The sequence below is a fragment of the Falco peregrinus genome, chromosome 1 (assembly GCF_023634155.1).
Source record: "Falco peregrinus isolate bFalPer1 chromosome 1, bFalPer1.pri, whole genome shotgun sequence".
Lineage (NCBI taxonomy): Eukaryota > Metazoa > Chordata > Aves > Falconiformes > Falconidae > Falco > Falco peregrinus.
This window is the reverse complement of record NC_073721.1, coordinates 44,576,381-44,598,437: the sequence shown is the minus strand read 5'-3', so window position 1 is coordinate 44,598,437 and position 22,057 is coordinate 44,576,381. Positions and strand designations below refer to the sequence as shown.

At 60.4% G+C, this 22,057-nt stretch overlaps 2 protein-coding genes across 2 annotated transcripts in view; one reads left to right on the top strand and one right to left on the bottom strand.

Annotated features, from left to right (window-relative positions):
• The first annotated feature begins 1,130 nt into the window (after positions 1 to 1,130).
• Positions 1,131 to 6,102, top strand: SLC31A2 (solute carrier family 31 member 2). The gene is made up of 4 exons (XM_055795827.1): positions 1,131 to 1,260; positions 3,713 to 3,779; positions 4,528 to 4,699; positions 5,305 to 6,102. The coding sequence occupies exons 1-4, from the start codon at positions 1,255 to 1,257 to the stop codon at positions 5,471 to 5,473; spliced, it is 414 nt and encodes a 137-aa protein (XP_055651802.1). The 5' UTR covers positions 1,131 to 1,254; the 3' UTR covers positions 5,474 to 6,102.
• A 130-nt stretch (positions 6,103 to 6,232) lies between these two features.
• NIBAN2 (niban apoptosis regulator 2) overlaps positions 6,233 to 22,057 on the bottom strand; it is a 31,343-nt gene continuing 15,518 nt past the window's right edge. Inside the window, exons 2-14 of the mRNA XM_055795819.1 lie at positions 20,952 to 21,082; positions 17,378 to 17,506; positions 17,154 to 17,259; positions 16,255 to 16,422; positions 12,586 to 12,701; positions 12,406 to 12,510; positions 11,272 to 11,434; positions 10,636 to 10,823; positions 10,279 to 10,434; positions 9,558 to 9,674; positions 9,012 to 9,119; positions 8,788 to 8,899; positions 6,233 to 8,397 (exon numbers count right to left, since the gene is read on the bottom strand). Of these exons, the coding sequence (XP_055651794.1) occupies positions 7,454 to 8,397; positions 8,788 to 8,899; positions 9,012 to 9,119; positions 9,558 to 9,674; positions 10,279 to 10,434; positions 10,636 to 10,823; positions 11,272 to 11,434; positions 12,406 to 12,510; positions 12,586 to 12,701; positions 16,255 to 16,422; positions 17,154 to 17,259; positions 17,378 to 17,506; positions 20,952 to 21,082 (2,543 nt within the window). The 3' untranslated portion in view covers positions 6,233 to 7,453. The remainder of the gene's footprint in view (positions 8,398 to 8,787; positions 8,900 to 9,011; positions 9,120 to 9,557; positions 9,675 to 10,278; positions 10,435 to 10,635; positions 10,824 to 11,271; positions 11,435 to 12,405; positions 12,511 to 12,585; positions 12,702 to 16,254; positions 16,423 to 17,153; positions 17,260 to 17,377; positions 17,507 to 20,951; positions 21,083 to 22,057) is intronic.

Below are 22,057 nucleotides of genomic sequence, written 5' to 3'. Positions count from 1 at the left end.
TTCTGGGGTGGGTTTTTTTTTTGTTTGGTTTTGCTTTTTCTTTGCACAAATTACTCTTTTTAGCAGCGTTCTCCGCTGTGTTTTTGCAAAGGAGGAAAGCAGCAGGCACAGTCTTCACCTCACCTGCCAGCCATGCTGGCCACCACCCAGAGGAGCTTCAGCTGCCAAAAAAATCGGGTGTCCATTTTTGATGGAAACTTGAGGAAAGATTTTAAAGAGAAGTAGCGCATTGGTGGGTTTATCCAGTATTTTTTCTTAATTCAAGTAGCCAACACACCGTGAATAACTTCAATTCCACCTCTCTAGTGACAAGGAAAAATACACTGGCTACTAACAGTGGTGTTTTGCCTGCGGCCCCCTATCCCCTTCCCAAGCAGGGACTTACACGTATATCCCCTGGCAGGCACTGGGTGCCTCTGTGGGCATCAGCACTTGGGGAAACTGAGGCAGGGGCAGCTCCAGCTCCTGCCCCCCGGGAAATGGAGATGGGCAGGGAGGGCCAGCAAGGAGAGAGCGCCTGCGTGCTCTTGCTGCGGCCCCAGCTGGGAAGCCAAGTTCCCCTTCGGAAATCCTGCCCCTTTCCGGGAAAGCCTTGATGGTGGGGGGAAGACTTCTCGTCTTCTGCAGCTGCGGGGCGGCTGGGGTTGCAAGCGCCCTGTGATTCCGTGGGGAAAGCGGCAGAAACACTCGTGAATGCTTCGAGGGGCTTTTTGCTACTGCTGGGAACGGGGATGGGGTGGGAAACGGGACCAGCCCCCTCCCCGCTGCCCGGGGATGCTGAGCCCCCTCCCCGCTGCCCGGAGATGCTGAGCCCCCTCCCTCCGCAGGGATGCTGAGCCCCCTCCCCGCTGCCCGGGGATGCTGAGCCCCCTCCCCCCGCAGGGATGCTGAGCCCCCTCCCCGCTGCCCGGGGATGCTGAGCCCCCTCCCCCCGCAGGGATGCTGAGCCCCCTCCCCCTGCAGGGATGCTGAGCCCCCTCCCCGCTGCCCGGGGATGCTGAGCCCCCTCCCCCCGCAGGGATGCTGAGCCCCCTCCCCGCTGCCCGGGGATGCTGAGCCCCCTCCCCCCGCAGGGATGCTGAGCCCCCTCCCCGCTGCCCGCGGCCGCCCCGCCCGGCGCGTGCCCCGCCCCCCTCCGCACTACAACTCCCAGCGAGCCCCGCTGCTCGCGTCAGCGCCCGCGACGGGCTGGGCCGGGCCGAGCCGAGCCGGGCTGCGACGGGGCGGGCAGCGACGGGGCCGCGCACCGCCGCCATGCAGGTGAGCCGGGCCGGGGGGCGGCCGGGCCGGGTGTGCGTCCCGGGGGGGCCCCGCAGGCTCACCGGTGCGGGACCCGTAGGTCGGCGCGGAGACCACGCACGTCCCTGCGTAGCCGCTGCGCCCCCCCGCGCCCCCCGCTCAGCCGGGGCCGGGCAGCGATCCCCAAACCGCGGCCCCGGTGAGGCGTGCGGCGGGTGGGCAGCCTGCGCCTGGCATCCCGGGGCTGCGCGTCCCCTACCCGAAGGCTCCCTGTCACCCGTCACCCCTTATCACCCGTCACCCACTCCCCCATCACCCACGCTCCCCCACCGCCAGCTCTCCCCTATCACCCACTCCCTACTGTCTCCCACTCCCGTCCCCCACTCCTGTCACCCCCGCTCCCCCTGTCACCCGCTCTCTGCCGTCACTCTCTCGTCCATCCCCGTGGCGGGGCTGTCGCGGGTGCCAGCTGACACCAGCCCCTCGAGCTCACGTCGTGGCAGCAGCCTTAATCCATCGCCGTGGCACAGGTTTGTGCTTTAAGCTCAGGTGTGAGGTGCGATGCTTAAGGCTCCTGGGTCCTCCCGGTTTGCTGGCACCAGCCTCCTGTAGCAGCATCCCAGTGAGGCTCAAGGGGTGGCTCCCACTGGCTCCAGGGAGCACCCTGGTGTGGGGACATCTCCCCAGGCCACTGTGTCCCCAGTGGGGGCTGCAGCTGGGGCTGGCTGGAACAGCCGTGCTGTTTTGCATCCCAGGGGTCGGTGCGCTGCAGGGAGGCAGCTCATCCCGCCGTTCGGGGCCAGGTGTCCCAGTCAGACTGGAGCAGCAGGTTGGGATGTGCCAGGCAGCCCAACACTGCTTCACATGTACACCACTGGTTTTTTCACTTAATGGTGAAGGTTAACCCCAGAACTGCAGTGAATTAAGTGGTGACACATAGGTGTTGCGTGCATGGGAGGAGGCAGTGCAGGATATCTTTCAGCAGCTTGATTTGCGTGTGTGAGCACCAGCAAGGTGCAGAGGAGGAGCAGGGCGCAGCCTTACCCCGGCGCCTGCTGAATCACTGCCGTGTGGGCAGGGGCGTGAGGACAGGACCGCATCCCTCCAAGCCATATCCCTGGGCCTGCCCCATCGCCCCGCCAGCACAATTCCTCTCTTGCAAAGGGCGCAGAGATTTTTAGGGTTCATCCTTTTGAGGTTTGCATCTCACCCAGCAAGATGCTGTGTCTGGGGAGATCATGCTCTAGCGTGGCTATAGGAGAGGAGCGAGGGGTCATTGGCCCAAGAGGCATCGTTTTGGTCTCACAGCCACGCTGGGTGCCTGAAGACACATGGCTTCACCCCAGGCTGGGAGACCTGGTGCGGTGAGGGGATCTTCTGCTGGTCACTTTTCTTCGCCTGTCCTTAAGATAGTTACTTTTTCCTTACAAGACACTACAGACTTATGGGTGAAGCCTGCAAAGGAGAATTAGCTTTATTTAAAGGCTAATTATCATTAATCTGTTGCCAAAGGAAGCTTAAAAGCATGAGCCAATTATACATGCTAATGTGCTTTGGGTAACAAGCGGCCGAAGGGTGTAATTAGAGCCTGTCTGCGGTGTGGACACCCGGTTATGGGATGGTATTTCTGGCCGAGGCCGGTCCCGTCAGCCACATCTGCTGGTGCCAGTAACGGTGGGCGCGGGCGGCCAAAGCCGGGTCAGTGCAGCAGAGGAGAGAGCACAAGCCCCAGGAGCACTAGCTAGAGGGAGGCGCTGAAGGGAGGCAGAAAATAACCCAACAAAATTCCACTTTTTGGTGGAGCAAGACTTGGCAGCTGTGGTATCAGCACTGTAGGTGGATTCGTTACGCAAGAGCAGTACTTGTTCTTAGTGTTTGAGTGTGATAAAGAGGGGGTTGATGCCTTTGTAGGTCCCGGCAGCCCCAGTGCTTGGACCGATGCTCCTGTGCCAGGGAGGCAGCCCTGGACCAGCTGCCCTGGCGCCCATCATCAGGCCTGTGGCTGTGGGTGCTTTGGCCGGTCCCAGCGATACAAGAGGAGCCACGGGAGGCAGAGGAGAGCAGAGGGTGGCTGGGCTCTGGCCACCACTGCTTCAGGCTGCAGATGATGTCCACTAGCTTCTGTCTGTCTCCCACAGACCTTCCCTTCTCAAATCTGGGCTAATGAAGCCCTGGGCTCGTCTCTCTCTCACAGGGATAAACTCTTTTTCTCACCATCCCAGACACAGGCGCGGGAACTGCTGCTAGAGGTGAAAACTGTCCTGCTAGAGGGTGGTCTGCGTGATTGATTTTCAGTGCAAGTTCCTCTTCCAGTTTCAGGAATTTGGGGGTGGGAAATTGCACCATTTGGTAAAACCCCGGCTGAGCATCAGCACTGGGGCTCAGCCCTTCAGAGTGGTGGGTGCATGGACCCACTGAAGGTGTGGGCACCCCAGCCCCTGTCTGCCCCATCACTGCTTGACCTCTCTTCCAGATGTCCTTCTACTTCTCGGACACAGCAGTGCTGCTGTTTGACTTCTGGAGTGTCCACACCCCCACAGGTAGGCTGCCAGCCCCAGGACACCCATCTGTTCGGCTGTGTTTTCCACCCAGGGAAAGGGATGTGGGGCAGAGAACCAAGCCGTGGCTTTGCATTCCCAGCCGGAGCAGTGTTAGCAATGGGCTGGGAGTAGGGGGAGCAGGGCCCCCACGCAGCATTAGTGTGGGGGCACCTACTGCTTGGAGGGGTCGGGGCAGAGCTCTGGTGGGCTCCACTTGCCCCAGAGCTCGGCGGGCACTGTCTGTTTTTGGCTGACCCTTTCCTACCGTGATGAACAGTGCCGTGCCCCCGTAATGCCCTGGGCAGGGGGTGATCCTCCCAAGCTGCTCAGGGAAGCATCCCCCTCCCAGGCCTGCCAACCCCCGTCTTCCTGGTCACTCGGTGGTGACTCAGCTTCCTGTTTTCTTTTATGCTGTTGGGTTTTTTTAAGTTATTGTCCCAGCATCATACTTCAACCTTCTCATTTTTATGGAGTAGATGCAAAGATGCTGATTTTTTTCAGAGCAACCCCTCCAAAAAATACTCCCTAGGAATATGGAGGGGGGATTGGGCTAAATACGTCGTTTCCCAGCACATCCCAAACCTGCTGCCTGTCACTGCGGCCCAACCCCAATCCCAGGAGCCCTTCGTTCCTTCCACTTTATCCTATGGATGTGCCCAAGCCCTCTGTGCCAGGACCTGCTGTCCCCCTCCTTGCCCCCACACCCCCTCTCCCACCAGCACGCAGCAGCAGGGTGTTTCTCATGCAGGGATGGCACTCTCAGTGCTGGTGATCCTGCTGCTGTCGATGCTTTACGAAGCCGTCAAGATGGGTAAGGCCGTGCTGCTGCGGCGGGCGCTGCTGGCTCTGCCCCACAGCCTCAGCCGAGAGGCACTGGTGGAGCCGGAGGAGGAGGAGGACACTGGCCTCACACAGGGCAGGTACTGTGGGGACCCCCATGCACCTGGCTAGTGGGGTCGCCTGGGGCTGGGGCTCAGGGATGGATGTAGGACCCCTGGGCTAGCGCAGGAGAGGAGCAAGGCTGTGAAGGGGCAGACGGGGATTAACAGGCTTGCAGGAAAGAGGCAGGTGTACAGCCTCGGGAGGTGGCCCTGGGGGCATCCCAGCCCCTCCAGGTACTGGGGGAGATGTCCAGGGTGTTCTTCAACTGTCTTAAATGCTTGCATTCCCCCAGGAGCCACTGTGGGTGCAGGAGGGTCCTTGTGCTTCAGGGCTGGGAACCAGCAGCAGCTCAGGCACCCCAGCAAAGCTGGCCCAGGTCTTTCCTTCCCAGCACAAGCCATTGGAGCCAAGCCCTGGGGTTTTCTGTTTCATCCCAGACCATTCCCGAGGCTCTTCTTCCTGCCAACCTCTTAGTAATACCCTCCCGGTGCTGTTGGCGTGGGATTTCCCCCTGCACTGCTGGTTGTAGCCCCCATCCCTCTCCCTTCTCCCCAAACCCATCTCTGCCCGCTGTGGACTGCTGGCGAGGCGGGGGTGCCAGCTGCCCTGGCCCCTCGTTGATGGGGTTTCCCATCTTCCACAGGTGGTTTCAGTACCACGTCGGCCAGACGCTGTTCCACGTGGTGCAGGTGGTGCTGGGCTACATGGTGATGCTGGCCGTCATGTCCTACAACACCTGGATCTTTCTGGGGGCCATTGCGGGCTCCACACTGGGCTATTTCCTGGTGTACCCCCTGCTCGGTCGGGGGTAGGCACCCCCCCTGGGATGGTGGGCGATGTGCTCCATGCCTCCTGCTACTTTGTCTGGAATAGCTGCTGTCACTTCTGCTGGGTCTGTCCTTGTCCCTGTCCTGTGCGGGACACAGCACACCAAGGATTTGCTGCAGGGACCCTCAGTGCTGGCCTGATTCGGATGGGGAGGTGCTGGGGAGTCCCATGGCCAGCACTCTGCCACACTGCCACCGTCCTCGGCTGGTGGCTGCCCCCCGGCTCTCAGGGAGCTTTGGCCGGGTGATGACGGCAGGGGGGTGCTGGGCATTTCCTCCCCCCAACACTTCAGGGGGGTCATCCTGGCTGGAACAAGAATGGCCCAGTGACCTGCTGGGGAAGGGGACATGCTGGGGACAGGCATCCCTGCCCTCCTGCTCAGAACTTCCCTGCACCAAGCCCCAATTCACACAGTGCCTTCTGGGGACAAGGGGGGGTCCTGTTGACCTTCCCCGCCCCCATTGCCCCCTACTCCTGCCCAGGGCTTCAGGGATGGGGTCAGAGCAGCCCCCAGGCCATGCGTGGGGCCGTGCTGAGGGGAAGCTGCTGCTGCGGGTGCCTCTTGCTGCTTTCTCGGGACACCCCTTTTAATAAAAGTCATCTCAGTTGTTCAGCTCCTGGCTCATATTGCTGCTGGGTGGTCTCAGGATGGGGCACCCCCCCAGTCTTAGTGGGAGTAGGGATCCCCAGCCCTACCCCTCCAGCCCAGCCCCCGGGGGCGGGGGAATAAGAACAGTCTCCTCTGGCTTTAAATAAAGCTTTTCCGTTTTATTAATTATTATAAGCATATTTTTAAACATTTGTATAACTTTCTTAATAAAATATCCTGGAAGAGACAGGTTTTAAGTTCCCAAAGCAAGGCACTCTGGGGGGTGTCCTTCCCGAGCGGGTTCAGCCGGGCACCCCCCTTCAGAGGCAGAAACAGCGGCACCTAAAATACAGGCGAGTGTTGGGGTGCTGGTCCCTGCTCCGTGCACGTGCACACGTGTCTCACGCTCACGAGTCCTGCCAACTCCCACCAGCTCCGGGGCTTTTAGCATCTCTGCATGGGGGCTGTGCCAGTCCCGTCCCCCTCCCCACGGTGGGCAGGGCTGCTGGGGGGGGGCAGCAAGCCCCTGCTAAGGCACCAGCTCTTTGCTTCACCATCGGTGCAGGTGCCAAAACCTGCAGAGCCTGAGAGCCAGAGAAATCATCCGTGCACGGTGCTGGGGAGCACCAGTGGGCGAGAGCTGGGGTCCCTCCGCTGCGTGGCAAGCCTCAGCCCGGAGGCAGCCCCTGGAGGCACTGCGTGAATGCCGCCTTCCCCTCTAACATTTTCCTCTGAACTTAAATAGCTGCTTGAAGACCCTGCGGTGAGGGTAGTCAGGGTGTGGGCGCTGGGTGCTGTGAGCTCAGCCTGGGCGCTGCCAGCCCCAGCTCTCGCCTTACCAGCAGCAGTGCCAGCACCCATCCCTGCCCTGCCCCAGCTGCTATCACATTTTCCATCATCCCCTGCAGTCCCCTCTCCCACAGGCACTGCTGGAGCTGGCTGGGTAGGATGGCAGTGGGCAGGCTTCCAGGAAACCCCCGGGTTGGGGCAGGGGCTGACCCTCACCCATCCACGGTGGGGTTAGTGCCAGCTCCCCCCTGGCAGCCAGAGGCACTTGTGCTGGGGCGGGGGTGGGGGTGGGAGGAGGCAGATAAAGCATCTCTTCAGTAGAAAAGAAGAAAATAAGGCAGAAGGACAGAGCAGAGTCCAGGGGGTGCCCTGTGCCAGGGCAGGGGCCCCCCGGTCCGACCCAGTAGGACCACTTGGCTGTGGCCAGACCCACGCAGCAGCGAGGACCCCCCCCAGGCTAGGCAATAAGGTCTCAGTGTTCCCCATCCCCTCCCTCTCCCGCTGTGCTGCTTTCTGTCCCCAGCAGCACAACAGGTCCTATTCCCCCTACCCCAACCCCCAGCATCACTGGGGCCAGTCCATGGGGCTAGAACTCAGTCTGCACCCCCTCACCACTCTCTGTTGTGCCCATGGGCTGCGGGGCTCTGCACTTGCCAACCGGGGGGGTCACCTCCTCACCCGTCTCCTTGTCACTGGGCTGGTGGCAAGCGGTCCCAGCGGATGGCGATGGGGTCTCAGCTGTGGGCACGGGCGATGCTGGTGTGGCATGGGGCACCTTGGCCTCTGCTGGGCCATCGGCTGCCCTGGGTTTGGGTGGTGCTGGTGCGGTGTGTTGCACACTGGCCCCTAATGGGACATCGGCTCCGGGCATGGGTGATGCCAGCATGGGTGGTGCTGGTGCGTCATGTTGCACCACAGCTCCTGATAGGACCTCGGCTCCAGGGACAGGTGATGTTGGAGCAGCATGTTGCACCCCAGCCCCCGATGGGACTTCAGCTCCAGGCACAGGCGATGCCGGTGTGGCGCAGTGCACCCCGTCCCCCTCACTGGCTGGATCTTGTGGGAGGACGTCACCTGTGACAGACCCTACCGCCACCACCACCACCTCCTCGGTGGCACTGCTCTCCTGTGTGGTGTTGGTACCGTTCGTCAGCTGCTCCTCCTCCGCCTTGACGCTGTCCCCAAGGCTCTCCTTCGCCAGCGCCTTCCGGATCTCCTGCACCCCATCGGGGGAGCTCGGCTGCGCGCCAGAGTCCGGCTCCTCTGGCTCTGGGGAGCCGGGCTGCAGCAGCGCCTCAGCACGCACCGTGTAGGGCAGCCCCCCCTCGTCGTCTTGGATCACTGACACCACTTGCTTGGCTCTGCGGCGCTTGTCGGCCGCCGGCTCAGGCTCCGGCTGCCCGCTGTACTCCTCGCCCCAGTCGATGGGGATGCTCTCACCCAGGAGGTGCAGGTTGGGATCGCTGTTGTGCATGACCATGCTGTCTCGGTACAGGTTGTGCTTCCGCTGCACGGCTGCCTCCTTCACAGCTGGGGGACCGAGAGAGATGTCAGACGGGCTGTGGGCACAGGGCAGTGCCCACCACGCTTGGGCACCTCTCCCCGCCAGCCCCTTGGGTGGCTGGAGCTGGGCAGAGGGTTCAGCATCTCACCTACTGCTCAGCTGGGAAAGCTGCTCCTGGTACAGCCCCCGGCACCCTCCTCAGAGTCATCCCTCCTCCTATGTTTCCCAGCACCCTGCATGGGTGCACCCTTCCTCCTATGGTCCCCAGCATCCATCACGGTCCCTCCAGGTGCTGCTGAGCTCAGGTTTGGCTCACACTGACTCCATCCAGGACCAAACACCCACCCCAGGGTGCTGGAGCCCCCCGAGGCAAAGAGCTGAGTGGGTCCAGGCTCCCTGGTGCTGCGGGACCCTACCTTGCATGATGTCTTTCATCACCGACTGTAGCACAACCTCCTCGTAAGTGTTCTCCACCAGGATGAAGCTGGCAAAGTCCTCGAAGATCAGCTCCTGAAACTTGGCTAATTCCTGCCGCAGGGGAGAGCCTGCTCAGCTGGGGGGCAATGGGAGGGAGGGATGCTCCAGCCCCTCCGTGGGGGAGAGTGGTCCTTCCCTCCGACCCCAAACTGCACCCTCTTACCCCCTTGCAGGTCGGTGCCAGCTTCTTCAGCAGGAAGGGGATGGTGATCTGTAGCAGGGCCTCCCTGAAGAACTTCTTCCGCACAGTGCTGCTGTCGTAGTCATATTTCTGCGGGGTGAGTGAGAGGTACTGCTCAGTGAGGGCTGCGGGCTGGCAGCTCCCCCATTTGCCCCCCCCCCATCCAATTTCCATGGGCATGAGCAAGTTCCTCTGCCCCTCACATCCTTCCCTCCAGCCGGTTCTGGGGGTGCCTGAACCCCGGTAGGAGCCAGTTCCTCCATCACGATCTGCAGAAAAGGTTTTTGGGCCAGCCTGAACCCGGGTGGCTTTTACAGTGATGCATGTGTTAAAGAGGGACCTAGTTCCTCCAGGTGATTTCAAGCTCACCTGCCCCACATCCCATCAAAATGCACAAAAAATTTCAATATAAAGAAATATTTTCCCTGAAGACTTTTGTTAAAATTGGCCAGGTCACTCCTGGCCTCTCCCGCAGGCTGCTGGCCCTGGGAACGAAGCCACCAAAGGCCCTGACCCGCCACCCCTCACCTTGAGCACCCTCTCGAGGATGCGCTGGATGGACTTGCACAAGTCGTCTTTGCCCTGCAGCTTCCCCAGCTCCTGGTGGAGCAGGGTCTCAAATGTGAACACGGCGTCATCCATTTGCTGTGAGCAGAGGCAGACAGTCAGTACTGGGGGGGGGGGGGCGGGGGGGGGGGGGGCAATCCAAAGGGACCAACCATGGGGGTGAGCAGGGTGCTTTTTTGGGGCACTGCCACACCAAGATGAGCCTTCACACTGGTAATGTCCCTGGCATCCCAGCACGACATCCACTGACTCTACCCTGGGGACCAAGGGTGCTGGGGGAGGAGGGTGCCCAAAGCTGGTTTGCACCCTCCCTTCTACACCCCGCTCCAGGTTTGGCTGGATCAGATCCCCAGAACTGGGCTACTGGCCCTGCTGGTGCCAGTGGGCTCAGCGGCAAAGGGGCAGCTGTGTCGTGATGCCCAAGCCTGGGTGCCGAGCTGGAAGGGTGCCCCACGCTGCTGCCCACCCATGGGGTTCCACCCTGCCTGGGCTCCAGCCCAAAGGGCCAGATCCATCACACGTCCTTAGGTGGGTGCTAAGGACATGAAGGTCCCCGAGACAGGACAGACATCCCAGCCAAATCCCTGCCAGTGCGGCACAGCCTGGGCTCCCCACCCTGCCTCCCATCTCCAGCACTCTGCTCAGCCAGGGGGACACAGGAGGACCCTGGTCCCTGTCCCACCTGTCTCATGTGGATCTGGGCCCTCTGCTTGAAGACGGACGTGCTGGAGACATCGAATCGCTGCTGAAGGCCCTCCAGTTTCAGCTGGTCCATCTTCTCATAGCACGACTGCATCTTGACTGGGTGGAAAGCCAGGTGGGAAAGCTTCTCCATGTACTGGGGGTAAAACCAAGCTCAGCAGGGCAGGACAGCCTCCCTGCATACTCGGGGTTGGGACATGCCACCCCACACAGGATTCATCCCCATGTGTTTTCTCAGCCTGGCATTCCCCAGTGCTGTCCACACTGAGGATGGCAGCAGGACTGGCCCCACCACCCCCAAGCCCACCAGCCAGCAAGGAGCATCACCAGGTCTCACCTCCACCAGTTTCTCCAGACCACCTTCGTTGATGATGTTCATGTTCATGTCTGTCACCTCCTTGAAGAAGACCTCCCGCACCTCAGCAAAGCCCTGGCTCGTGGGGGTCATCAGGGCTTCCAGGATGGAGGAGATGTAGGGCTGGACATGGTTACGGACACAGACCTCCGCTTTGGGAAGGACGAATGCTGGGCAGAAAGCCGGGATAAGCATGGTGATGCTCCTCCTCTGCCCTTCCAGCTCTTCCAATGAGGTCCTGAACCCACCCTAGGTGGGGGACCTGTCCCCCTCCCCAAGCCTCTCCAGAAGATGGCTCCCAGACTTGCAGGACAATGCAAGTTTTTTTTGCAGAGGGCTCTCAGTCTGTATTGGACCCATTCCTGCCCCACTGCCTTGCTTGAGGGGGTCACTGTCCACCTTGCCCCCCACCTCTGGGGACAATGCCAATGAGGATGTGCACCCTGGCAACTGTGGCTACTGGCATCTCCCCAGGGGTGCTGGGCTGTGCTGGCAGGAGCCACACTGCACCCCAGGAACAGCCACATCTTGGTGACATAGTGGTAATGCCACACCAGGAGCTGGTCACAAACACAGCCACATACATCTATGTCCATGCACCTCCCCACAGGGCTGTACCTCGGATCTTGCTGGCCAAGTGCTCCTTGGAAGTGATGATCTGGTCCATGTCTGTGCGGATGGTGCTCTCCATCTGGGGCCGCTCCTGTTCGCACTTGGCCATCGCTGCATCGTACTGGGCATTAGTCTGCTCATAGACCATCCTATAGACAGCATCCGAGATCTGGCAGGAGAGAGATGGCGTGGTCAGCTGCCCCCCATGCCTCCTGCTGCCCCCCTAACCAGCGCCTCCAGCACCAGGTGCCTGCAGGACCTGTGGAGCCTTCACTCGTGCCCCCAAGCTGCATGGGATGAAGCTCCCACAGTACAGAAGCTGCTCTGAAGTGGTACCCGAGGGGCAGAGAGCCAAGCCCTGCCTCCATCAGCCAACCTGCCCCAGGCAGGTCTGGAGATGCTGCAGGTCTGGGGATGCTGGTGGTCCAGGCAGGAGAGCCCCTGGCCCAGTTTGAAAGCTATGCCCTGCCCCATGGGGTCTCAGGAACCAACCCCAAGCAGGTGGAGCCTCCTGCTGAGGCTTCGTGCTCACTTTGCAGCCAAACTCCGTGATTTCAGGGCTGCTGGGAGGCAGAGCTGCCCCCCCGCACACACACACCCCTCCCTTGGGCTTCCCAGCTTTGCAGCTAAGACCACAGCTACTGAAAAAGTGCGTTTGTGCATTTTTAGGCTGCTCCAGTGGCACATTGTGAGCCTGGTGGTAATTATCTATCAGCTTTTAAGGTTTTAACAGGCAGTTTTGAAGAGCCTTCAGTCTTTCGCAAGGGTTCAGGCTGGATTTAGCCTGTGCTGCTCTAAAAATGGCTCGGCTAAATATAGACAGGACGGGCTTCGCTGCGGGGCTGGGCTTCCTCCTGTTTGCTTCCCTTGCCCCAGGGAGCAGGCAGCGCAGGCAGGGATGGGCAGGGCCGCTCGCAGGGGGACAACAAGGAGCTTTAAAGAGCCACAGTGGAGAATAAGGACGGCTGCCTTGAGAGGGGGCGATGCGGGGGGCAGCGCTGGCTCTGGCAGGCAGGAAAGCTGGCAGGCACCCAGCCCGGTGCGAAGGGAGGCAGCAGCGCAGCCCCCAAAGCAGAGTTAGTGCGGGCAGGGGGGGAGCAGATGATGATGACCCCCCCCCCAGCAGCCCCAGCCCCACACCTGGATCCAGGTCCGCTGGCGCTCCTGAGCCTTGCCCTTCAGCCGGGGGCCGATGGCGGTCCTCAGCTCGGGGAGCAGCTCCTCCATCACCAGGTTGCTCAGGACCTGCAAAGGCAGGAGGCTCTGGGGACCCTGCTCAGCCCACAGCCCACCACCCCAGCCTTGGGGAGAGCTCCTCACCTGGGTTTCGTTGCCGCACAGCATGTCCCAGGTGCCGTACTGCTCCTTTGACTGGCGGTACATGCGGACGGCATCTGTGAAGGCTGGAGCCTCCACTTTGGAGTCCTCAGAGATCCCTGGGGAGGAGACCAGTGAGCAGCCCAGCACAGGGAGCGAGAGGCAGCCCAGCTGCTTGCAGCACCCCAGCCTACCTTCACAGGGGGTCCCTTGCACCCCCCGACACACTCGGACCCACACAAGAAGCTCAGGGCTATCACTGGGACTGGGGGACCCCACTCCAAGCTGCTGTCTCTGCCCGGGTGGGGGGCAGCGATCTCCCAGACACACCAGATTCCCTCCAGAGCTGGACGAAGGGCAGGGAGGCAGGAGCAGGGGCATGGCAGGACGGGGGGCTCAGTGACTCTTGAGGGTGCAGGGGACCTGGGGGGTCAGAGAGCCATGAAGGCACAGCAGAAGCAGGGGTTCAGCAGTCGGGGGGGGCTCACTGACCCCCAACACTGCAGGAAGCAGTGCAGCTCGGGAGGGAGAGGGAATCAGTGAAGTGGTGTCGGGGATGAGCCAGGGCCCCATCCCCGAGCCAGCCCCAGGAGGCACGCTATGCTGCAGCTGGTGGGGCTGCCCCCTGGGATGTCCCTGCCACCGGCACAAGGGGGACTCTGATATCACCCCCACCCCCCCGCAGCACCCAGGATGAGGGGCAGGGTGCTGGGAGCCTGCAGCCATGTCCCATGGGGAGGTGGAGATGGGGACAGTGGACAGGCAGGACAGCCTTGGAGCCCACTGGCACATGTCCCACACGTGTCACTGCCTCGCCCCAGCCTCTCTGGGCCCTGCCTTTTGGGGGTCCCTGTCAGCCAGAAAGAAACGCTCCTGGGAGGGAAACCCACCCCAGCACCCCAACTCCCCTCCCCATGCCCGGAGCCCTGGCAGGAGGAAAGCAGGATGGGACCCAAGCCCTGGGTGGCCCCATGGTGAAGGGTCCCCTAGCAGAGCCACCCTGCTCAGGGGCTCCCAGAGAGCATCCCCACAGCAATGACAGCGGAGGTTCGTGGCACGTCCCTGGACCGCCCAGCGAGCCGGCGTGCTGGGGAGATGCAGCCAGGGGTGATTCTCCCTTCCCAGGAGGGACAGCCCAGGGCGGTAAGCGGATCTTTTCCAATGAACACAGATTTTTCTAAGATGATTACATTTAACTCCAAGCCTAAGCAGCTTTTCCTAAGGGGCAGCTTAACATACACAGGAAAAATACTCAGAAAGTCAAGTCTGACCCTTTCTCAATGCTCAGTGGGAGCCAGAGCAGGGCTGAGCTCCCAGGGGCCAGTGCTCCTCCATCCACGGCTCCTTGCAGCTCAGCATCACCTCCTGGTTGGGACAGCCTGCTACGGGCTTCAGTCCCCTGCCAGAGCTGCTATAGCCAAACCTCATCCTCCAAACCATGCAGAGAGCAGGGCAGGATTTGCCCCCTGAGAAGCCACCTGGATCTGCCCCACCAGGGTCACTCATCCCTGGCTCAGCCTGGGGGACAGCAGGCTGCGGGGACCCATCCCCAGCCCTGTGCCCTGCCCAGGGACAAGCAGACAGGGCTGGCTGCAGGAAGCCACTGTGCCACTTCGCAGGGCATATTTAATGAGTTTGCTTCATTAATATCCAGCTCATTAGGCACTGATCTGAGCTTGCCTTGTCAGGGACGGGAAGCAACTGCCCAAGCCTGGACTCGGTCCTGGAAAGGCTCCTGGGGTGATGGTGCACCGTGGGATAGGAGTACCCAACACTGGAGAGCAATGCTACACCTTGGCTTTTCCAAAGTCCAGCCCGCTCACAGCACAGGATAATCCCCTCTCATCAGGGGAACAGTGCTGAGGAAGGAATGTGAGTCTGAAGTTGTTTTTTGCCCTAAACACAGCTGAACAGGGCAGCCTGCCCACAACAAGGTGCAAGAGTCAGTGGGGCAGGCACTGCTTCAGCCCCATGTGCCACCTTACAGGACATTCTCAGAGCAGCCAAGGGCACCCAGGCTCCAGGGAAACCAGGCTAGACACCTCCTGCATGAGGAATGATGTTGCACATCCCCAGTCCATACAGAAGAGCTGGTGTTACAAAAATACAGTCTTAAAAAGGGAGGTGAAAATTCCCACACTCATCACAACCAGAGGCAGAAACAGAAACTCTAGTTTAGGAAAAAAAATATAAATTGCTCAGCAACAACAAAAGAGCTTTCATGGAATTTGAAACAGTATCTCGGACCTCGCAGGAGCAGTGAGGGGCAGAAATGGCACTCGGGAGGGAAGAACCATCTCGCAGAGAAACTCAGGCTGTGGAAATGCAGAAACCCACCAGCACGGAGCCTTCCCCGGACCACTGGGAGGAGAGGATTTAATGGCACAACCCTGGCTGGCAGCAGGGGTGGTGGAGGGGCTCACATCTCTCCTCTCCCCCACAGCAGCACCCAGCAGCCAGGGCAGGGGGGAAATTAAAGCTAAATAAAGTGAATTTTTGTTAGTAGGCACAATCGGTTTCTCTTGTATCAGGAGCTGGGTTTGCTCACAGTGTCCCACCTTTGTGGGTTCAGCTAGCAAGCACGGGGGGTGCAGCAGCATCCCCTGGGGGGACAGTGGCTGGAGGGGTGGCTGCACCCAGCCCCTCGCCAAGGTGCCCAGGCCCCGGGTGGGCTGCAGGGACACTCATCCCAATGAGCTCTGACACCCCCAGCTCACCAACAGTACGTGGATGTGTCCTGCAGTGAGGAGCACCAAAAGGAAGGGAAAGAGCAAAGCTTTCAGAAGATTTAACCTAACATGGGAGGATGGAAACCCCCATCCAAACTCAAGCTCCAGAACCAACCCCGCTACCCCACTCCCCAAACAACTAAACTCCCTAAACATTACTAAACTCCCTAAACAGCAGCTCTGGCAAAATTGGGGCTACACAGAGCTCCCAGGAGTGAAAGAAGCACTTTTAAAATAGGCAGCATTGCTCTTTGCCCACTGAAAGACACAATTTTGAGCAGATTTCAGCACAGGCACCTCCTTCCCCAGGAAACTTCTCACTATCCAAGGCACCACTGGGACCTGGGTCTCAGCCCAGGAGTGCACAGGCCACAGCCAAGCAGGAAAATCGTGTTTTCCTGCCAGAGTATCGCTGACGTGGGAGGCAGGTCCTGCCTCTGCCCTGGCCCCTCGCAGCCCTGCACCCCCCCCTGCACCCCCTCTGCCCGCTGCCCTCGCTTGCCAGAGCCAGGCGGTGCCGGTGGGGTGGGGAGACGGACAGTGGGGCTTGGGGTTTCGATGACTAATTACCAAATATTTTCTACCTCAGGGTGGAAAATAGGCATCAGGGTGTCTCTTGAGCCAGGCTCTGTGCTGGCTCCTGCAAATGCTGCCTGCCCTCGTGCAGGCATCGCATTCCTTACGGGCAGTGGGATAAAGCCAGGCACAGGGATGCCCTGACCACCTGGATCCCTCCCGCTCCCCACCCTCGCTCAGAGAGAAGATGAGATGTTCCATGATGCTCAACAACTCCCAGCCAATTCCTCCTCTTGACACCCAAATCACCCCCTTTACCCTAAAACCAAACCCGAACCCCACAGGGTCCCCAGGACCCTCTCCAGAGCAGGAGGACGATGCCATCCCCACCCAAAGCCCCTGTGTCTCCCCTGCCAGCGTTGCTCACCATTATTGCAGTGTCGTACACAGTCCTGGAAAACCGCCTGCCACTTCTCCTGCTCCTTGCCTGTCATCACGCAGAAATAATAGTGCCGGGCGTAGGGGTGCCAGAGGATGAGGGGGAAATCCGTGGGGCACTTCAAGATGGGGGAGTGCCCCGATTTGGGTGTCACACCTGCAGAGGGGGGAAGGATGCTTTGAGGAGCAGGACAGGGATGGGGACGCTGCAGGGCTGGGGGTGTCCATCTCCCCCAGCATTCGGGACTGGGGCTACAGCAGGGGTACACAAGGCTCCTCAGCTCCTTCCCAGTGCCTTTGCTGTGAACTCTACCAAAAACACGGGGCAAAAAAAGCGTAAAAAGCCTCTTCCTTCCAAAAAAGAGATCGGAAATGAAAATTGGAAAATAAATATTAAAAAATCATTAATTCCAGCGTGAAACCCTCCCCAGAGCTGCCAGTCTGCCCCTGCTGCTGTCGTGCACATACCCCAAACTGGCAAAGGGCTTGTTGCCCTGTGCGAGCTGCTTCAGCAGCTCCTGCCCCACTCCCCAGGGGCTGCCCCGGCCTTTAGGGACCCAGGGCAGGAGGACAGTGAGCAGGGGGGTCCTGGATGGAGGAGTGGGAGCTGCAGCTCTCATGGGGCCACAGGAACATCTTCCTTCCTTCCCCAGCAGCTGTGGCAGGACCTTAGCAGTACACACCTCACATTGCATCCCATACCCCACGGGGGGAATGGGGCTGTTCTCCTTCCCTACAGCCCCACACCCCAAAACCACCCCTTCCAGAAGGTTCCCAGGGATGCTACACCCCAAAACCACCCTTTCCAGAAGTCCCCAGGGATGCTACACCCCAAAACCACCCCTTCCAGAAGGTCCCCAGGCATGCCAGGTCCCCAGGACCACTCACCAGGCAGACTGCTGTTCACCAGCTCCAGGTACTGGTCCACAGAGGTGAGGATCTTGTAGCCAGCGCTGTTGATCATCACACGGGCCGGCAGGTCCCGCTCATAGGCCTGAGCAGAAAAAGATGGTCATGGATGATGGGGAGCACAGCCACACCACCACAGCAATGGGGTGTCCCCCTTTGGACCTGTGCCCACCAGAGATGGGCAAAAGGGTGATGCCCCTCACCAGTTTGTTCTCGTAGAGGACCAAGCCGTAGTTGTGTGGGACCACGCAGAAGCGGTTCCTCCACTTCTTGTTCTCCTCGATGTACTGGAAGAGGTTGCCTGAGTAGATGACATGGTCCTCCAGCGGGACCTGTGGGGAAGAGACGCATGTGGGTGGCATGGGGCGGGCAGGGAGGGGGGAAGCTGGGTGCCCCTCTATCCCATGGCCACAGCCTGGCTCAGGGAGATCAGCAAGGTCCATTTGTGGTGGTTTTTTCTGCACTAGGGCTATGCTGAGGGTCTCCAAGTTCACCAGTGGATTATCTCCCCTAGCACTGCAGATTTTGATGCCTGAATAAGTGCGCCTGGGTGACAGCTTTGAGGGGTACCACATGCAGAGCCTGAGAAAAAAACTCAGAGGGGCTGCTCATACAGCAGCAAAGTCGCACATGGTGGTGGTCACCATGGTGGTGGTCACACCTTCATCCCTGGTGTCCCCTCCCTGGGACTGATCTCAGCTGAGCAACAGGAGCTCACTTGGCTGAGCAGCAGGTTGGAGCAGAGCCCTCCAGCAGCTCTTCCCAACCTCAGCTGCTGTGAATTCCTCAGCTTGGGGCCAGCGGGAGCGTGCGTGGTACTGCGCAGTGGTCGCCGTCAACCAGAAGGTCCTGCCAGGGTGTGGGCCAGAGGCACGCTGCAGATGGCAGGCACCAAGCCCTGCTCTAGCATGGGCTCCAGATGGGACATGGAAGAGGAAAAGCAAGATGTCACCCTGCAGAGCTCAGCAGCAGATGATGCTTAAATACTCTGGACTCCACAGAGGACCAGTGACAGGAACAGGCTGAGGACATTCCATGCCCCCAAGCCCCCCTGGCTGAGCAGCCCCTCGCCAGCTCTCCAGCACCTTTTGGCCCTCACGCCGACAGCATTTACGCCATCCCAAACACAGGCTGGCTGAACAAGCCAAGAATTTGTCCCAAGAATTTTTATGATCCCAGGAACATAAACAAGAGCCAAGAGCTCTCGTGAGGGTGGGAGCATGTGGTGGCTGCCTCTCCTGCCACGGCCACCCACCATCTACCACAGTGGCCGTCAGGATGGACCAGCCAGGGCTTGGGTCCCACCATGCCCCAGCAGGACACTTCTGCAGGACATTTCCCTCTCCCCTCCCTCCCCTGTCCATCTCCTGGTTCACAGGAACCCCACTGCCTTCCCCAAGCCCCCCACCAATCCCTGACTCCACACCCCCATGGGTGGCAGGGAGGTCTGAGAGCAGCCTGGCTCAGCACCTCGCTCCCAATACTGCTTTCCAGAGCCCTTGGAAGGGGGAGAAGATATCACAAAGCAAGCCCTGCAGGGCTGGGGGACAGTGGGAGGGATGAGAGCCCAAACCCATGGCCACCAGCAGGGATGGGGACAGAAAGGTGGTGCCAGCTCCGGGAGTCCTCACTAGCATCTCACCAGGGTAGCTCATCCAAGGAGAATCAGCCCTTATAAATTAGCTTTGAAACTGCTGCCCAAGGCAGACGAAGCCATACAGCCTGTCTGCTAATGAAATGAAATGAAATGAAACCCAGGCTGAACTCTGACCCTCGCTCACAGCCACCAGCATCCTGGGAGCCCTGGCGCAGCCGTCCCCTCCTCACACCACCTCCTTGCCCAGGGGAGGTACTGAGGCGGCACCACCCAGCCCCAGCAAATATTTGGGACAGGCAGGTATGTGCCAAATTGCTAGGCTGGGCAGGGAGGGGGCCAGGAGTGTGTGGGAGGAGGGCCCCACGCTGCCGGCATCCCTGCTGCGGGATGGGGAGCGATGGGGAGCAAGACCAGGGTCTGGTATGTCAGCAGTGGGGCTCGGAGGGAGAGGCTGCTATGAGGCAAGATTACGTCTGGGGACAGTTTTTCAGGGGCGCTGGCTGGGGACACCCGGGCTGCTGGAGAGACCAAAGGCAGAGACATCTATTCCTTATTCTCATGGCTGTTGCTTCTTCCTGGAATTTCAGGTGACTGAGCCATGCTTCACACCCCAGCCCAGCTGTCCCCCTTTGCCCAGGAGGGTCACCAGTCCCTGGCATCGCTGCAGGAGCTGCCTCTGAGCACTGCATCCCCATGGAGATCACAAAAGAAAAGGTAATAAATAAGTAAATTATAAAAACCCAACTGCCACAATGCAACTGGACCTGCCTGAGGACAGGGAGAATGCTACTCCGCATCTTCTTGACACCCACAACTTTTTGGGTATATCTGGGGGTGCAAAGCCCAGCTGGAGGATGTGCTCTCCCCAGCTCTTTGCAGATCCATCCCACAAACACACAGGTCCCCATGGTTTCTGGAGCCCCGGTACATCCCAGTGACACTGCCGGGACCCTGGCACCCTGGCAGAGGACAGGCAGCAGATGGGACATTATGCAAAGGAATGTCCTATTTATACACCGCTGTTTTAAAAGACTTGCACAGTGTCCCTGACCTCCCTGCCTTGCTGCCATTCCTCAGACATTCCTGGGCTGCTTGCTGGAGCTTTTTAATGAAGCAGCCAACCTTGGGACGGAGGTACCGCCCGGGGAGCTGAAGACATCTGCCAAATTGCAGGGAACTCAAGGGACACCTTGCTGAGGACGCTGGGTGCTCAGCTCCTGCCCAGGAACCTGCACACCTTTATTTTGCTCAACACACCCAGCACCCAGCCAGCTTTCGGAGGAGATAGGGCATGTCCAGGTGCCTAAGCAAGGTGTCACCTTCATGGGTGGGCCAGGGAGACAACTGCTGTGAGCAGCCAGGGCTTAAGTCTGGTGTCGTGCACGCAATTTCTACAGATTTCTTAAAAAAATACTTCTTTAAGTCCCAGACAAAAGCAGAAGCCCATCCCCATGTGCAATCCACATCTGCTTTCAAGGAGCACCCGCAGGACAGCAGCTCCACTGACACAGCCAGGGAGGAACCCCCAACCCTGCCTGCTGGCGAGCAGCCCCGGCTGCTGCATCTGCCTTGGGAGGAGGGAGGGGAGGGCAGGATCCATCCCCAGCCGCCAGAGGCACAGGCAGCAAGGGGGGATGCTTGGGGACCTTTTGCCAGGCAGGAGGCATGTGGCTGCTGGAGATCAGGCTTGGAGCCACCTCCTTTTGCCCCACAGGGTTAGGGACACCTGCCAGGGGGTTCCTACCATCCCTGGGCATTTGTCTGGGCTGGAGCATTGCTGGCACCCAGGAGCAGGAGGACGAGAGCCCAGCATGCCCTGCTTAGGGTTTCACTGGGCGCAAGGGGGTCCCGGGAGCTCTTGCCAGCCCTGGCATCAAACACAGACATCCACGGGGGCTACAGCCAAAAGCCAGCTTTGCCCCTGCTTGCTGGCTGCACTCATCGCACGGGTTGGAAAGAAAACCATCCCAAGGAGCCCCGTGCGCTGCACAGATGGTGGGACACCAGGGGGATGGTCTGGGCCAGTGGCACAGGGGCTACGTTCCACCTTGGCAGGGTGTAATGGGGAGGGGGCACAAGCCTGGGTTTTGGGGAGGGCACTGGTGCAGGCTCACTGGGCACAGGGACAGAGCTCCCTGCCGGCTCCAGGCTCCCGGTGTGGAGCCGGGCTGGGCTCTTACCTTGCGGTGGAGCAGCTGGGCCTGGGGCCCTCCGTTGCCTTCGATCTCATAGCGGACACTGTTGAAGAGCGCTACGCCGTACTGCTCCTTGTAGCACCGGCAGAACTCCCCCAGCACCTTCCCTGTCTTCTCTGCAAGGGGAGAGCACAGCTGCGTTAGGCAGGGGCTGGATTCAGGGGTCTCCTGGCTGCAAAGCCCCCTGGCACCCTGCTCGGACACCTTCCCCCTGCCCTCCCCACCCACCCAACACCTCCCGCTGCCCTCCTGCCTGCCGGAGCAGGCTTTGGTGCAAGGGCCACGGCCGAGCCCGCTGCCCTCTGCCCTCCCCATCCAGCCCAGGGACTAATTTGGGGTCAGGATCATCTCTTTTTCTTGGCCTTTCATGTTAATGCCATGGATTCCTCTCCCCGGCAGGAAATTCCTGACATTAAGCTGATTCCGGCAATGCTGATGGCTTCCCGTGCCTTGTGCAGCTCCCCAGCCCAGCTCCAACTGCCTCGACTGGCTAAGACTGGGGGGAAACCCCCATTCCCAGCCCCAGGCATCGCCCACAGCCCCTCGACCCCCTGCACCCTGGTAAGGGCCATCCGACAGAGGGGCCAGGCAGCTCCAGGCTCTGCAGCCAGTGATTCTTGGGGCTTGCATGCAGCACGGAGGTTCCAAAGGGAAAGGACAGCTCGGCTCCCACTACACTCCCCGCGTCCCCCCCCCTGTGAGGCAGGGACCCCCACCAGGACTGCCCCTCCAGACTGGGGTGAGCCCAAGGTGCTGGCAGAGCTTGAGCTTCCAGGTGCCCCGCTGCACCCCACACCAGAGGAGGTCCCCTCCATCCCGCAGGCAGTCCCAAGGCAGCCACCTGCCCCTCGATGGATGGGGTGGGGGGAGGTTGCAAACCCCCCCCTCAGCAGCAAGGATGGTGCTTTCCCAGCCCCAGGGCTGCAGTCACAGGAACCCCCTTGCTCCTCCCGGGGCATCAGCCACAGGGGTGCAGGGCTGTCCTCCCAGTCTTTGCCAGCACCCCTGCCCCACGCAGCAAACCCTGCCCCATGCAACACTGTTCCCAATGCAGCAAACTCTGCCCCATGCAAGCACCCTGCCCCACGCAG

What these genes read in the sequence shown, in the direction of transcription:
- SLC31A2 (XM_055795827.1), top strand. An exon ending in GAGTGTCCACACCCCCACAG is followed by an intron (nt 3,780 to 4,527) that starts GTAGGCTGCCAG and finishes TTTCTCATGCAG; the next exon opens with GGATGGCACTCTCAGTGCTG. An exon ending in ACTGGCCTCACACAGGGCAG is followed by an intron (nt 4,700 to 5,304) that starts GTACTGTGGGGA and finishes CATCTTCCACAG; the next exon opens with GTGGTTTCAGTACCACGTCG.